A 16,142-nucleotide genomic window follows, 5' to 3' on the forward strand; every position below is an offset into this window, starting at 1 on the left:
CAGAGAGAGAGAGAGACAGAGAGACAGAGAGAGAGACAGAGAGAGAGAGACAGAGAGAGAGAGAGAGAGACAGAGAGAGAGACAGAGAGACAGAGAGAGAGAGACAGAGAGAGAGAGAGAGAGACAGAGAGACAGAGAGAGAGAGGAGAGAGAGACAGAGTATGGAAGCGATTAGTGATCAGAATTCAAATGATAAAGCTAATTTGAAAATTCAAATGCATTAACAGAAATTCTTTTTAACTTTCAGAATATGGGTGTATTATATGACTCAAAAATAAAATGATGATTAATTTATCTAATTTGAATTTTAGTTTTCAACTTTAAAAATGCACATTCTTTGACTGAATTAAAATGAGGAACAAAATGACATATGCTTTATCATTTTCAAAAATCTGTATCATAATTCAAATGAAAAAGCTAATTTTAAAATGAAAATACAGTAACAGAAACATGTTTTAATTTTCAGATTATAGGTGCATTATTTGACCTATATTTAAAATGAATATTCAGTCATCCAGTTTGCATTATACTTTTACTCTCTATGTCTGCATATTGTATGACATCATTCAAATGAAAACTAAAAGGTCTTTGGCTTTTCCTTTTCAAACTTGCCGTGCTAAAAAGTGATCATAATTCAAACTTGAAAACGAAATGGCAAAGTGGACGGCGCAGGAAAGTGACGTCAGACTCCAGCTCCCAGGTGAACGTAATATTTACAGTCTATGAGGCGAGCGGGCAGCACGATGGGTGGCGGGGTGAATCTTTAACACTAGGGCAGACTTTAGTTCACACTGTGATACAGGTGGCGATCGGAGTGTTTTTTTCAGCGCACACTGAACTTTCAGCGAGACGACGCAGCAGCTTTATAACCAGAGCTGCCAAGTCTCACGCGTGACACCATGCCCACTATCTCTGACCATGAGAGTCACTCAGCATCTGCACGCTGTGAAATTCACACAGACGTGTCCTAAGACCGGTTTATTGATAGATTATAGATCACTCTCTTCTCTGCTTAACTTAGTTACATTAAAAAAGATTATCGATTGAATGTTCTGTTTGTAATAATCTCTCCAGCTCTGTGCACAAAGTGTCTCTCATCCTCTGTGCGTAATGGCTCACACTCTCCCTCTCGACCGACTGTATGAGCTCTCTCTCCCTTTCAGAGGTTGTTTTGTAGTTATTAAAAGAATAATCAACTACAACGCCAAAACTGAATCAAAATCAGGGCAACAACTAGTTTGGAGCTTGTACCAGTGTTAAAGATTCATCCTGCCACCCATCGTACTGCGCGTTCTGCCCGCTCGCCTCATAGACTGTAAACATTACGTTCACCTGGGAGCTATATTCTGAAAATTAAAACATGTTTCTGTTACTGTATTTTCATTTTAAAATGAGCTTTTTCATTTGAATTATGATACAGATTTAGCGGGGCATTTTTTGAAAATGATAAAGCAAATGTCATTTTCTTCCTCATTTTAATTCAGTCAAAGAATGTGCATTTTTAAAGTTGAAAACTAAAATTCAAATTAGATAAATGAATCGTAATTTTATTTTTGAGTCAAATAATACACTCATATTCTGAAAGTTAAAAAGAATTTCTGTTAATGCATTTGAATTTTCAAATTAGCTTTATCATTTGAATTCTGATCACTAATCGCTTGCATAACAGAGAGGGTATGAGGAGTAATTAGTGCCACGAGTCTGGATCACTTTGGTAACATTAAGACAAACAGTGTGACATCATAACGTTTCACCTTCAATCTGAATGTTGCGGAGGATGCTGCAGGATCAACTCATAAACAGAATAGATTGAAATACATTTTGTTCTTAAAACCCTAAACATGAAGTCACACGAGTCATAGGTCTGTGGGTCATTCCCTCCTTTAAAGGATATCTGGCCGGGCTGTCTTTGAGCGCGCTCAGGAAACCTGTTCTGTTCGATCCTGCAGAGAGAAAAGATCACCAAGTATGAATAAAACAAACATTAATGTTAATCCTTTCAGCTCTGTTTTTGGTCTCCACCACCTCCTGAGAAAACGTTTATCCGTCTCTTTAGCAGGTTTTAAAATGTGTGGTACACATGTTCCACATCAATAAATCATAAAGTCTGTCCTGTGTAAATGTGTCTCTGAGTCATGACTGTCTACAATGAGGGAGAAGCTCGAGTCCCGCTGGCTGTGTTGTTGTCAGAGCCGTGTTTACATGGACGGGACGGCCGGCTCCTCCCCTTGTGTATAAAAGCTGTTTTAGTCAAGAACTAGAGAGAAGAAGAAGAACATACTCACTGATTATTTGGATGTTAGTAAGAGTTTTTAGATCACGCTCATTCTGTGTCAGTTTACATGAAATGTGAAGCTACGAGCTAACTAAAGAGCGCTAACATTAGCATGCTAACAACAATGTGAAGCTACGAGCTAACTAAAGAGCGATAACATTAGCATGCTAACACAACAATGTGAAGCTACGAGCTAACTAAAGAGCGCTAACATTAGCATGCTAACATAACAATGTGAAGCTACGAGCTAACTAAAGAGCACTAACATTAGCATGCTAACACAACAATGTGAAGCTACGAGCTACAACAATGTGAAGCTACGAGCTAACTAAAGAGTGCTAACATTAGCATGCTAACACAACAATGTGAAGCTACGAGCTAACTAAAGAGCGCTAACATTAGCATGCTAACACAACAATGTGAAGCCACGAGCTAACTAAAGAGCGCTAACATTAGCATGCTAACACAACAATGCAGGACACAACTAATGTGAAGCTACAAGCTAACTAAAGAGCGCTAACATTAATATGTGCCTAATGTGAGATCTGTTCATGGGGCTCAGAAGCAGCAGTGTCTTTAACTTTGTCTAACTAAAGTGTAAAATTGGAAAAGTACATCTGAAGGCGCAAAAACTCCACCGAACCAAAATAAACTCCACGGGCGGTGACGCGTCCTGAAAGCAGCGACTGATCTCTAGATTTATATTTTGTGTTCTTCAAAGTCACCACAGTCTGCCGGATCTTTTTATAGCTCTGCTGCTAAAAACAGAAAACAAGCAGCGCAGTGTTGAGAGGAAAGACACGGGTTCATCTCAGACAGTCTGCTGATTGTCAAGCAGCCTGAGGAGGATCCAGTTTCCCGCCGGTTCAGACTTGCAGGGCGCCAAAAAACATCAGCAGCCTGAACGCAGAGAGAACGGTCGACGATCGTAAAGAACACGACAAACACAAAATCAGTAACCAGCAGAGGACTCAGATTATTTCTGTGAAGAGTGAAACAAAATGTTTAAAATGTTAGAGAACATTAAGAAGGAAAAGTTCAATTAATCTGACGCCGAGTCGCAAGCTGTCCAATCGATCGGCGACAGGAAACATGAAGAGACCGCAGCAGCCTCAGCCTCTCTCTCTGACAACCTGTCAATCACAGGGCAGGGGGGCGGGGCCGAGCGGGATCGATGTCTAAATCCATTAAGCAGATGAGACGCTGCTGCAGAGCGGAGACCTCGCCCACCAGGGTGAGAGTCACATCTCTGATTAAACAGAGAAAAGAAGAAACTCTGACTCAAACGTGATGAAACATTACGGACCAGGAGTGACATCATTGTGTGAATATTTGAGTTTCAGAGGTCTCGGATGCTACATGACAGTTTTCAGCTCATTAAAAATATCTTCCTGCTGAGTGGGCGAATCAGATCATGACAAATTCAGGTCGGATTTGTTGCTGATGTAACTGTGCCTCTAGTCTGTCAGCCATCTCCTACTTTAGTCTTTATGTGCACTCAGTGTTTCAGCTCGTCTCCTTTCACCATTAAAGGTCCAATCAGTGAGATGTGTAGAGAGTGAGATGATAAAGGTATCTTACTATCTGATCATTAAGGAAACATGTTGAAGTGCTGGCTTCTCTGACAACAATGCAGCAGCCAGTATGTCCTCCTTCTAACTTTAGATTCTGCTCCTGAATGCTCTGGATTTGTTTGGACCAGAGAAGGTAGGCGCTTTTAAGACACGCCCCCACACGGCCGTTTTGGACGCCCCTCGGTTTGTCAGATATGAGAGCAGTTATCAGGTCAACAGGTGTTGCAGCGATGGAAGCGGGTAAGAGAAGTGGTTCAGATAGAAGTGATTGTACCCGACCTAAAAAGCCTCTGCATGTTTCTAATAAGCTCCACGAGCAGAAACGTGCTCAAACTAGGATCAATATTGGAGATGCTTTTGAAAAATGGAGAGAGGTTAGAACACAGAAAGGTTTACAGACCCATGCAGAGCTGGATAAACACTGAAGCTTCAGAGTCCACCACATGGTGACCTGTGTGAGCATGGACTCTAGAGGGGGGGGGGGGAGACAGCTCTCTATGATGTTTAGAATTTAGACTGCAGTACACATTTTAAACACTAGGGGTCAGAGTTACTTACTGCTCCTTTAAGATTTTAAACAGTTTGTCAATTAATTTGAGCTAATTTTGGTTAACGTTTACTTTTAGCTAATCTATTTGCTTGTAAGCGAGTTTCCTACATTTTGACACTTTGACATGAAACATTCACTTTTTTTCAGCTGTTACAGTTTCTTGAACATTCTTCTAAAACATCCTTATTTTTGTCTTTACAGTTAGTCTTTCCTGCACACTGTGGCTGTCGTTGAACCCCCGAGATACAAGAAACCCTCGTTTGGAACGACTGGACTTTCACTTTTCAAACATGAGAACAAAGGAAAACCTTATCTAATGACATCAGGCTCATCGTCTGTTTTTAAAATAGTGTCTGATGTGTTGTTGACATATTAACATTTTGTTTGTATTTGTGGTTTTACTCATCTCTCTCTCTCTTAAGTTGTTTGTTGTTGGTTCAACCATGTGAACTAAATGTGACTCTGTTTTTGAAAAGAGTGCTATGAATAAATAAACTTTATTATTAAAAGATGATCTTTTGTTCTCAGACTCTTTGGAACAGCGTCATGTATCTGTCTGTTTCCTATGAGAGAACTTCATTTTGTTTGCAGCGCCTTCTTCCTTTGTTTTCTTCTATGGTTATTTCCATATATTTGTTTTGCCCCTCCCCCCTCTGCCCTCCTCTTCCCTTTTGTGGTGGCTCTGGATCATTGGACAGGTGTGTAGGAGAGGAATAAATACTTTCTCATAGTCCACTGCACAGCTCCTACATTGCACCTTTTGTACATTTTGTGTTTTTTATCTTTTATATTTTTATATTTTATATTTTACTTTTTCTATTTTAATATTTAATATTTTATTTTTTCTATTTTCTATTTTAATATTTTATTTTTTCTATTTTCTATTTTCTATTTTAATATTTAATATTTTATTTTTTCTATTTTCTATTTTAATATTTTCTATTTTATTTTCTATTTTCTATTTTACATTTTTAAATTCTATTTTATATATTGTAATATCTTCTTATTCTGTATTATTTAAGTTGTTTCTAGTTCTGCTTTATTTCCTTGTTAATTGTTTAGCACCAATACACCCAGTCAAATTCCTTCTATGTGTAAATGTACTTGGCAATAAACCCAGATTCTGATTCTGATTCTGATTCTAAATCCATCAAAACTTGCACATTGTCTAAATTGTACAAAAACATGTGTAAAGTTTGGGTATGGAAGTGTTGCCAAGGTACTTGCTCAAATATAGAAAGCGTGCCGGAGTTTGCCTACAATGTTCAGTAACTAAAAACAGGAAATGAGCAAATAGCGGCCGCAGAGGACTTCTACCTGCGTTGCCACGGTAACAGCATCATTTGATTTAGTGTCACATCAGAACATCCTTCAGCTCATCATGTGCAGTGCTGTAGTAAATGTTGAAATGTGACTCTCTCAGTTTCCTAAAGAGATCAATAAGTGATTCACTGTTGAAACAGAGCGAGTCGTGTGGGAGGCGGTGTGTCGAGCGGTGTTACTCACTGAGGATGACGTGTGTGATGACGAAGGCGAAGATGAAGATGGTGAGGAAGGAGAGCGAGAGGATGAACAGGTAGAAGAAGCGGTAGTTCCTCCGGCCGACGCAGTTCCCCACCCAGGGACAGTGATGGTCGAAACGCTCTGAGGGAGGAACAAAAGCTGCTTTATGGTCTTTTGATTGTGTTTAAAAGCAAAATGTACGTCTGAAGTTTATTTAAAATGAGAGTTTGTTTCTTTTATTTCCTCTGATATCTCTCACACTGACCCACACAGTTGTCACACAGGCTGCAGTGCGACGCTCGCGGCGGTCTGAAGATCTTGCAGGTGAAGCAGTATTTCAGTTTGACCGTCTGCCCGTTGATCAGAACCTCTCGGGTGCGAGGGGGCGGTCTGGAGCAGCCCGTCGCGTCTGGAAAACACAAAACAAAACAATTTAGGTGAGAAGGTAAACACAGACGTCCACTGAAATGTTGTTATGCTACAATTCTACAATTCACTTAGCAGACTCTTTTCTCCAAAGCGACGTACATCAGAGAGTAAGAACAACACAAGAGAGGATCTAAAGGGAACAATGTGAGTAAGAGCAAACGATCAGCTTTGAGTCTGATTGGACACACAGGTGCTGACAGGAAGTGACCAGAGGAAGTTCATTCCACCACCGGGGGGCGACAGAGGAGAAGAGTCTAGTCAGAGACTTAGGACCCTGTTGTGAAGGTTGGATCAGACGCCTTTCATTGGCAGAGCGTAGTGGGGGGGGGGGGTGTAGACCTGGATCAGAGAGTTAAAGTAAGGAGGAGACGTTTGTTTTCCATCCATTCATCATCTTCCACTTATCGGGGTCCAGGTTCGGTGGCAGCAGGTTAAGCAAGTTGACCCAGACCGACCTCTCCCCTGCAATGTTTTCCAGCTCCTCCTCCTGGGGGATCCCGAGGCGTTCCCAGGTCAGGCTGGATATATAATAACTCCAGCGTGTTCTGGGTCTACCTCTGGGTCTCCTCCCTGTTGGACGTGCCTGGAAAACCTCCAAAGGGAGGCGTCCAGGAGGATCCAGATCAGATCCCTGAACCACCTCAGCTGGCTACTTTAGATGTGAAGGAGTAGGGACTCTACTCTGAGCTCCTCCCCCTGAATGTCTAAGCTCCTCCCCCTCTCTCTAAGGCTGAGTCCAGACACCATCAGGAGGAAACTCATTTCAGCCGCTTGTATCCGCGATCTCATTCTTTCGGTCACTACCCAAAGTTCATGACCACCAGGTGAGGGTTGGAACGTATATCGACCAGTGAATCGAGGGCCTTCAGGCTCAGCTCCGTCTTCCCCATGACACTCCAGCGCAGGGTCCACAACTGCTGACGCTTCACCAATCCGCCTGTCAATCGAGAGATCTATTTAAACTCACTCGTGAAAAAGACCCCGAGACACTTGAACTCCTTCGCTTGAGGCAGAGACTCGCACCCCACCTGGTTTTTGGAACGTCTGTGTTTGTGTCTGAATATCATCAGACCTTGAGACGCAGCAGATCGAGGGAGAACACGATGAGCAATTGTGATGCTATTTAGCGGCTACAATCCATTATCAGTGAATTCCCCCTAACATGCTAGCACACTTACAATAAACATGCTAATGACTAGTAGCTACAAACCTTAATGTAAACATGCTAACGCTACAAGTAAGCAGTGAAAAAAGTGAAATAGTAAGGTAGCTTGGTAAACATGTAAAATGCAAACCTATAGTGATGCTAACAGTAGCAAAAGCATTTGATGCTAACCTGCTAGCATTAGCATAGTCTGAAATGTCCTTAAAGAGTACAGAGAATACGTCAACTTCCCTCTGGCGCCCCCTTTAGGACAAACTTAATTAGTTTTTTAACTCAGTCAACGTGAAGAACCAGGAGGAAGCAGCCGAGTTGAAGTCTTTCCCCCTGAGGTTCAACAATCAGCATCGTAAAATCCTCAACAGCCTTGAAGAGTCCACGTCTGCTCAGAGAGATAAACTGCACTCGACTGGATTTACAGCTGCAAAGCCTCCTGGGGAAAAGAAACGCTCAGGTCGGTGTGGAGCTGCATCACAAACAGAAGGAACTGTTGGTGTGTTCATGAGTCTTTATATCAGTGTCAACATGTGAGAGTTCAAACGACATGATTACAAAATATTAAACAATATTTATGACGTAAAAAAACGTCTGAAAAGAATCTGTTTGAGTTACTGAATAAAGATAAATAGCACTTGTAGTGTGAGGGTGTTTTTTAAAGGACGACATGTTCCTCATAAATAAATCATAAAGTCTGTCCTGTGTAAATGTGTCTCTGAGTCATGACTGTCTACAATGAGGGAGAAGCTCGAGTCCCGCTGGCTGTGTTGTTGTCAGAGTCGTGTTTACATGGACGGGACGGCCGGCTCCTCCCCTTGTGTATAAAAGCTGTTTTAGTCAAGAACTAGAGAGAAGAAGAACATACTCACTGATTATTTGGATGTTAGTAAGAGTTTTTAGATCACGCTCATTCTGTGTCAGTTTACATGAAATGTGAAGCTACGAGCTAACTAAAGAGCGCTAACATTAGCATGCTAACACAACAATGTGAAGCTACGAGCTAACTAAAGAGCGATAACATTAGCATGCTAACATAACAATGTGAAGCTACGAGCTAACTAAAGAGCGATAACATTAGCATGCTAACACAACAATGTGAAGCTACGAGCTAACTAAAGAGCGCTAACATTAGCATGCTAACACAACAATACAGGACACAGGTGATCGCAGCTCGAGTAGAGGATAATTATGGTGTGTTCTAATTAATAAGTATCTAAGAAATCTAAGAAATAAGTATCAAGGAGGCGTGGCCTAACAGCAGTTTGTTTTGGTTTCATGCTGGAGCTCAAAGGGCGACATCTACTGGATCAAAAAGTCGACACATTCTTACTTTAAGTAGAAAGATGTCGTGCATATTAAACTCTTTAAAGTTTATAACAAAGACTTTTATATTTCATTAGTTAAATGTCTGAGTGTCTTTAGTTTGGTTTGTTGGACAGGAAGTGGGATGTTGTTTCAGGCGGTGCGTCACAGAATACATTCCTGACCACCATCAGAAAACAAAACAAAATAACTACCCTCTATTTCTGTCCTCCAAATCACACACACACACACACACACACACACACACACACACACACACACACACACACACACACACACACACACACACACACACACACACACACACACACACACACACACACACACACTCCGAGCTGTGTGTGTGTGTGTGTGTGTGTGTGTTCAACATCCTGCTCCTTCTTCTTCTTCTTCTTCTTCCTTATTTGGTCGTTCCCCGAGCCGCGGCTCTGCTTTGATTGACAGCTCCGTCACTCCTCTGATAATGTATCCACCGTGACAAATAAATAAATATTTAAACAAACAAAAAATAATAAGCAGTTTCCAAATATAGAACCGGAGCGCTTTGACGGTGACGCTCCGTTTCTGTGGAAACGGCTGATTCGCTGAGACGCGTTTTTGATGGAGCGGAGGACTGGAACTGAAGAGATGACATGTGATTGAACACACACAGAGACACACACACACACACACACACACACACACACACACACACACACACACAGACACACACACACACACACACACAGACACACACACACACACACACACAGACACACACACACACAGACACACACACACACACACACACACACACACACACACACACAGACACACACACACACACACACAGACACACACAGACACACACACACACAGACACACAGACACACACACACACACACACACACACACACAGACACACACACACACACACACACACACACACACAGACACACACACACACAGACACAAACACACACACACACACACACACACACACACACAGACACACACACACACACACACAGACACACACAGACACACACACACACACACAGACACACACACACACACACACACACACACACAGACACACACACACACAGACACAAACACACACACACACACACACACACACACAGACACACACACACACAGACACAAACACACACACACACACACACACACACACACACAGACACACACACACACACACACACACACACACACACACAGACACACACACACACACACACACACACACACACACACACAGACACACACACACACACACACACACACACACACACACACAGACACACACACACACACACACAGACACACACACACACAGACACACACACACACACACACAGACACACACACACACAGACACACACACACACACACACACACACACACACACACACACAGACACACACACACACACACACAGACACACACAGACACACACACACACAGACACACAGACACACACACACACACACACACACACACACAGACACACACACACACACACACACACACACAGACACACACACACACAGACACAAACACACACACACACACACACACACACACACACAGACACACACACACACACACACACACACACACAGACACACACACACACACACAGACACACACACACACACACACACACACAGACACACACACACACACAGACACACACACACACACACACACACACACACACACACACACACACAGACACACACACACACACACACACACACAGACACACACACACACACACACACACACGTATGGACTGGAGGAGGTGGCGAGCGTCTTCCTCTCATGACTCAGCTTCGTTAGTGATCAAATTATTCTGCAGATGATTTTTTTTTCTCACATCTGAAAATAATTTTAAAATCCTTCAGAGATTCAAAGCATCTTAAGGATATGGATTAATGGGGTGCCGGACGCCGAGTGGGGGACACCCGGGTTCAAGTCCAGCCTGTGGCCCGGATTCTGTTTTGTAAATGATCAATCTGTAAGATGGTTTTTACCGATTTGTCTCTCCAAGTCGGCGGCCTCATCCGGCGTCGCTCGGGGAAGGACGCCAGGGTCGGTGAAACTCGCCCTGAAGAGCATCCCCATCACGAAGATGAAAAGGACGCCGCCCACTGCGGGGATGGCCGGGGTCAGGTTGGACGCCAGGAAGGGACAGCTGAGGACACAAAGGAGAAGAAACTGAAATGTCTCAGCCAATCACAGGAGCTCGCTGGTTTGTTTCAGGACAAGAAGAAACTCGACAGAGAGGATTTCAGAGTTTTGATTTTAGTGTTTTATTTTATTCAATTCAAGTCAAAATCATTTGTGGAACACGTTTCATCCTGACATAAACTTTACAAAAGATAAAAACAAAGATCAAATAAAACAAACTAGCAGTAACCTCCGGTGTTGAAACATGAAGCCGATGCTGAAGTGTAAAATCCTGCAGTTCCTGGAGTGTCCACTAGAGGCTGGCTGCAGAAGCACAGGAAGTCACATACACACCCATTCTAAAAAGCCTGTTTTTACAGCAGAGATGAACATGTTTACAGCCTGGTTCAAAAAACCAAATAGGTGTGATTAGCTCATGTCTCGATGGACACACACTGTACGGGGGGTGAATGTTTTGATGACTCATCAGTTTTGATTTGATGAAGGATAAGAGTTATTCACAATAAGGCGTGTAGCTGACCTGATTGACAGGTGGGCGCGGTGTAACGGTTTGTCAGGAGGTTTAAAACCCGCCTCAGCTCCAGCTCTCAGCCTGTCGTTAGGTTGACTGAAAGTTAGACTGAGACAGCATTTCCAGCATGGAGACCGCCATCGATGGGACTCCAGCGCCCCCTGCAGGGACAGACGGGTGACGTCACTCAGGCTTTATTAATGTTTACAGTCTGTGTATAAAACAACGTTTAAAGGAGATCAGATTTAACCATCCGTCCCATCTTTCAATCTCCTGCTGTTACCGTAGTGACACAAGCTGCAGGAAACGGTTACCACAGCAACGGGAAACTCCAGGGTTGCTGAGTTGTGGAAGTTGCTGTGAGAAATGTAGGAGGACCAGAAAAAAAAAAAGGAAATAAAGGAACCCTCCAGGCGTCCTTGAGAATCTGATTGAGACCGTTTTCAATCGGGAAAAAAAACAATTTATTCAGAATTTTTGGTGTTTATGTCTGAATGTTGATCTGTGAGATGTTTTTTCTGCTTTACTGCATGTAAGAAAACATCTGTGTGTTTATTTATAAAGATGACACGTGAGCTTAAATCAGAGGAAACTAAAAATGATCTCAGGGATGAGACGCTCGAGGAGTAAAATTAGCTCTGAAGATATTTCCGAGCTGAAAAATGAAAACCTTTACCTGATCACTCGTCCTCCGTCTGAGTTTTTGTTGTGAATAAATCCACCGAGACGAATCAGAGAACTGAGACACAGCGAGGAAAATCAGCAGAAAACAGCCCGAGGTTCAGTGGAAATAAAACTGAAATCACATTCCCGACAGAGCCGCGGGACTCGCAGATCATTTCACTAAAACGTTTTTACATTAAAGGAGGTTTCATGACCTGAAGAGGAAAACAATAAACAGAATAAATCCTTTTTGAATCATCTGTTACCATGGTTTTTAAAATGATTATTTTCCAGAAGTGTCCCATTTTTATTTCTCAGTATTTCAGACCAGGAGGGGATTAAGGGGCGGGAAAATATAACTGTTTAATTTAAGGATGCTGATTGGGTCAATTATTTTCTTACATTTTGAGGAGAGGAGCTGAGGACCGGGCTCGAACCTGGTCGCCCACTTTCTCAGCAGCTCTGGTTTCATAAATACATTTCCTCGTTCAAATCCTCCATTGACATTTATATATATTGTTTATATTGTTAGTTTGGTTACCATGGAGACGTAAGGTTTGAACTAAGCAAATTACTGTCGCAGATATTAAAGGGGACATATTATTTAAAATCCTCTTCTTCAGTGTTTCTGAACATATATCTGTGTAACCTGAGAGTCTACTGACCCACAACATGTGAAATAAACCATCCAGTCCTTTGTTTGTGGTCTGCATAAGTCTTACAACACAGAGAAAAATGCTCTGTTTCAAATGTGCTCTCCTTGTGATGTCACAGTGGGATTCTGTTAAAAAGAAATCCCCTCCCCTCCCCTGGTATCTCCACCCATAGACTCCACCCCCAGACTAGAACAAAACTTTTGAGCAGGTCCACCATTTTTATTCTCTCTACAGAGGAGTGATGTCTACGGGGAAAACTCAGGGGGGGGGTCATTACATTTAAAGAGACACACACACCAAAACGGAGCGTTCTGAGAGAGCTGGTTTATACAGGGTCCCAAACCTCCTCTGGTGCTTGATTCATGTTTTATTTAGACCACAGGGGGACTGTTTGAAAAGGTGGAGGAGGGGACTGTTTGAAAAGGTGGAGGAGGGGGACTGTTTGAAAAGGTGGAGGAGGGGACTGTTTGAAAAGGTGGAGGAGGGGACTGTTTGAAAAGGTGGAGGAGGGGACTGTTTGAAAAGGTGGAGGAGAGGACTCTTTGAAAAGGTGGAGGAGGGGACTGTTTGAAAAGGTGGAGGAGAGGACTCTTTGAAAAGGTGGAGGAGAGGACTCTTTGAAAAGGTGGAGGAGGGGACTGTTTGAAAAGGTGGAGGAGAGGACTGTTTGAAAAGGTGGAGGAGGGGGACTCTTTGAAAAGGTGGAGGAGGGGACTCTTTGAAAAGGTGGAGGAGAGGACTGTTTGAAAAGGTGGAGGAGGGGGCTGTTTGAAAAGGTGGAGGAGAGGACTCTTTGAAAAGGTGGAGGAGAGGACTGTTTGAAAAGGTGGAGGAGAGGACTCTTTGAAAAGGTGGAGGAGGGGACTGTTTGAAAAGGTGGAGGAGAGGACTCTTTGAAAAGGTGGAGGAGGGGACTGTTTGAAAAGGTGGAGGAGAGGACTCTTTGAAAAGGTGGAGGAGAGGACTCTTTGAAAAGGTGGAGGAGGGGACTGTTTGAAAAGGTGGAGGAGAGGACTCTTTGAAAAGGTGGAGGAGGGGGAGAATATGTCCTCTTTAATGTTTTTAATTAATGTGGCTAATCGGTGAAAACAATTTTAAATAATAATAATAATAACAGCTGCAAATAAAAACACAACCGCCGTTAAGACACAAACAGCGGCAAAAATGTATTTAAAAAATGACTAAGCATCATGATGAGGTGATTACAGCTTCACCTTCAATCTACAGCGTCAGATAACAACCTCGAGCCTGAGGGGTTAAATCCTCAACTCTAACATAACGTTATTTAACGGTAACTTAAGGTTATTTAATGGTAACTTAAGGTTATTTAACGGTAACTTAAGGTTATTTAACGGTAACAAGAGCGAGATAAGAAATCAAAGTCATCGAACAAGTAATCTCACCTTTCAAAAAAATCACCATGACAACCGCATTTTACGGAGGACTTTACACCTACTAGGAGCTATAGGGGTCAGATTTAAATTCTAATTCATGCCCACTTTGGAATTATCTCCGCTGGTGCAATACCTAAAATTAGAGTGTAAACTTGTTAGTAACTTCCTCCTAGTTCCTTGTGACTGTCGATACTTCTTTGACTTTAAAATCTCATCCCTAACAACAAGGTCCCCGAAAGGATAGAAAAAACTGTGCGTGTGTTTTTACTTACATGTGGTGTGGGGACCTTTAACCTTGCAGGGACCTAAATGTGGTTTCCACCATATGGTCCCTACAAGGGTAGAAAAACAGTTTGTGTGTGTTGTGTCTGCTTACCTGTGGGGAGGGGACCTTCACCCTTGGGGGGGTAAATGGTGAGTCCCCAAAAGGATAGAACAAACAGTTTGTGTGTGTGTCTACTTGTGTGTGACCTTTAACCTTACGGGTCTCATTATCGGTCCCCATAAGGGTAGAAAATAAGTGTGTGTGTGTGTGTGTGTGTGTGTGTGTGTGTGTGTGTGTGTGTGTGTGTGTGTGTGTGTGTGTGTGTGTGTGTGTGTGTCCACTCACTCGAAGGTGAAGAAGAGCCCGCAGGTGAGCAGGATGAGGACCAGCGTCAGATAGAAGACCCCGGTCTGCCTCGCCATCATGATCCTCCCGTTGCAGTAGAACCGGTTTCTTCCCGGGAACACCTGCCACTTCCTGCGGGGGGTCCGGCTCCTGTGGCCGGCGCAGGTGGGCTCCGTGCCCTCGGCGGGGGCTGGGCACGACCCGCTGCTGCTGCGCGTGCAGATCTGGTTGTACTGGCCCGACTGGTGCTGGTGCTGCTGGTGCTGCTGGTCCAGAGCGGCATGAGGGATCTGAGACATGTGTCCGCACAGGTGAGCGCACAGGTGAGGAAAGGAATGAAAGGATAACAGCTGGTGCGTTCAGGCTCTCCAAATGTTCAATAAATGAATCCTCCAGTCAGGTTTTTCTGTCTGCAGCCAAAAGAAACTAAACTCCGACATATTTTAATCCAGATTCTCCCGCTTTTATGAGGAATTCTTCGTAAACAAACCCCAACTCGTGGTCAGCCGCACAAAACCCACCACAACACCCCCGTCCCTTCTCTCACATAATCCAGCGTCTCTATCCTATCCCGGGATAACGTCTCTATCCCGGGATAACGGACCTGGTGTGTTCCTGGTCCGGATCTCTGGAGGTTCAGAGGGTCTGTGTCGGTGAGGAGGAGGAGGAGGAGGAAGAAGAAGAAGAAGAAGAGGAGGAGGACGTGAAGAGCATCCCGATCCTCCGCAGAGCTGCTGGAGCTCCGAGACCCCTCACTGCACAGATCATCTACTGAGAAGAGGAATCACTCTGAAGAAAGAAAAAGAAACCGGGAAGAATGGAACTGATAAACTGAGTTCATAATATTTTAAGGACAAAATACACAATCACTTGATTGATGGAGATGATTATCAGCAGATATCGAGACTGTTTCATAATTTAGTTTTTATTTACTTTCCACATCTACATATTTTAATGTTAGGCCTATCTGACCACTTCAGTGGTGGACAATCTAAAATAAAAATCTACGTTAGTTAGTTTTAGTAAAGTTATCTGTTCTGCTCTTTATGCATTTTAAGATCAAACTTACATTTTCAACTTGTGTTTTTCAGTTAAACACCAACTGTTCTTAAGCATGTACGCTTGTATAATCCTCAACAGCTCTGTTTCTTTAATAATCTTTATTATTCTCTAATTGTACTTAATTTTATCTTTTATTTTCCCCTTAGCGTTGGCAATGTAAACGAATTGAAAATGTACTAGAATTATAAACTCTAAAAAGAAGCGGAGTGAGAGCTCTTTATTTCTTCCACCGGTCTGCTT

The 16,142-nt window shown here is 43.0% G+C and overlaps 1 protein-coding gene across 1 annotated transcript; it reads right to left on the bottom strand.

The window, feature by feature from the left end:
* Window positions 1–1,853: 1,853 nt before the first annotated feature.
* On the bottom strand, window positions 1,854–15,731 carry LOC132961641 (palmitoyltransferase ZDHHC14-like; the record flags this gene model as incomplete). The annotated part of the gene is made up of 5 exons (XM_061033376.1): window positions 14,841–15,731; window positions 10,850–11,010; window positions 6,168–6,311; window positions 5,906–6,043; window positions 1,854–1,943 (listed from the first exon to the last, which is right to left on the bottom strand). Coding segments are annotated over exons 1-5 (832 nt in total), but the record flags the coding sequence as incomplete, so codon positions are not given.
* Between the last annotated feature and the right edge of the window lie 411 nt (window positions 15,732–16,142).

Source organism: Labrus mixtus, unplaced genomic scaffold (genome assembly GCF_963584025.1).
Source record: "Labrus mixtus unplaced genomic scaffold, fLabMix1.1 SCAFFOLD_190, whole genome shotgun sequence".
Lineage (NCBI taxonomy): Eukaryota > Metazoa > Chordata > Actinopteri > Labriformes > Labridae > Labrus > Labrus mixtus.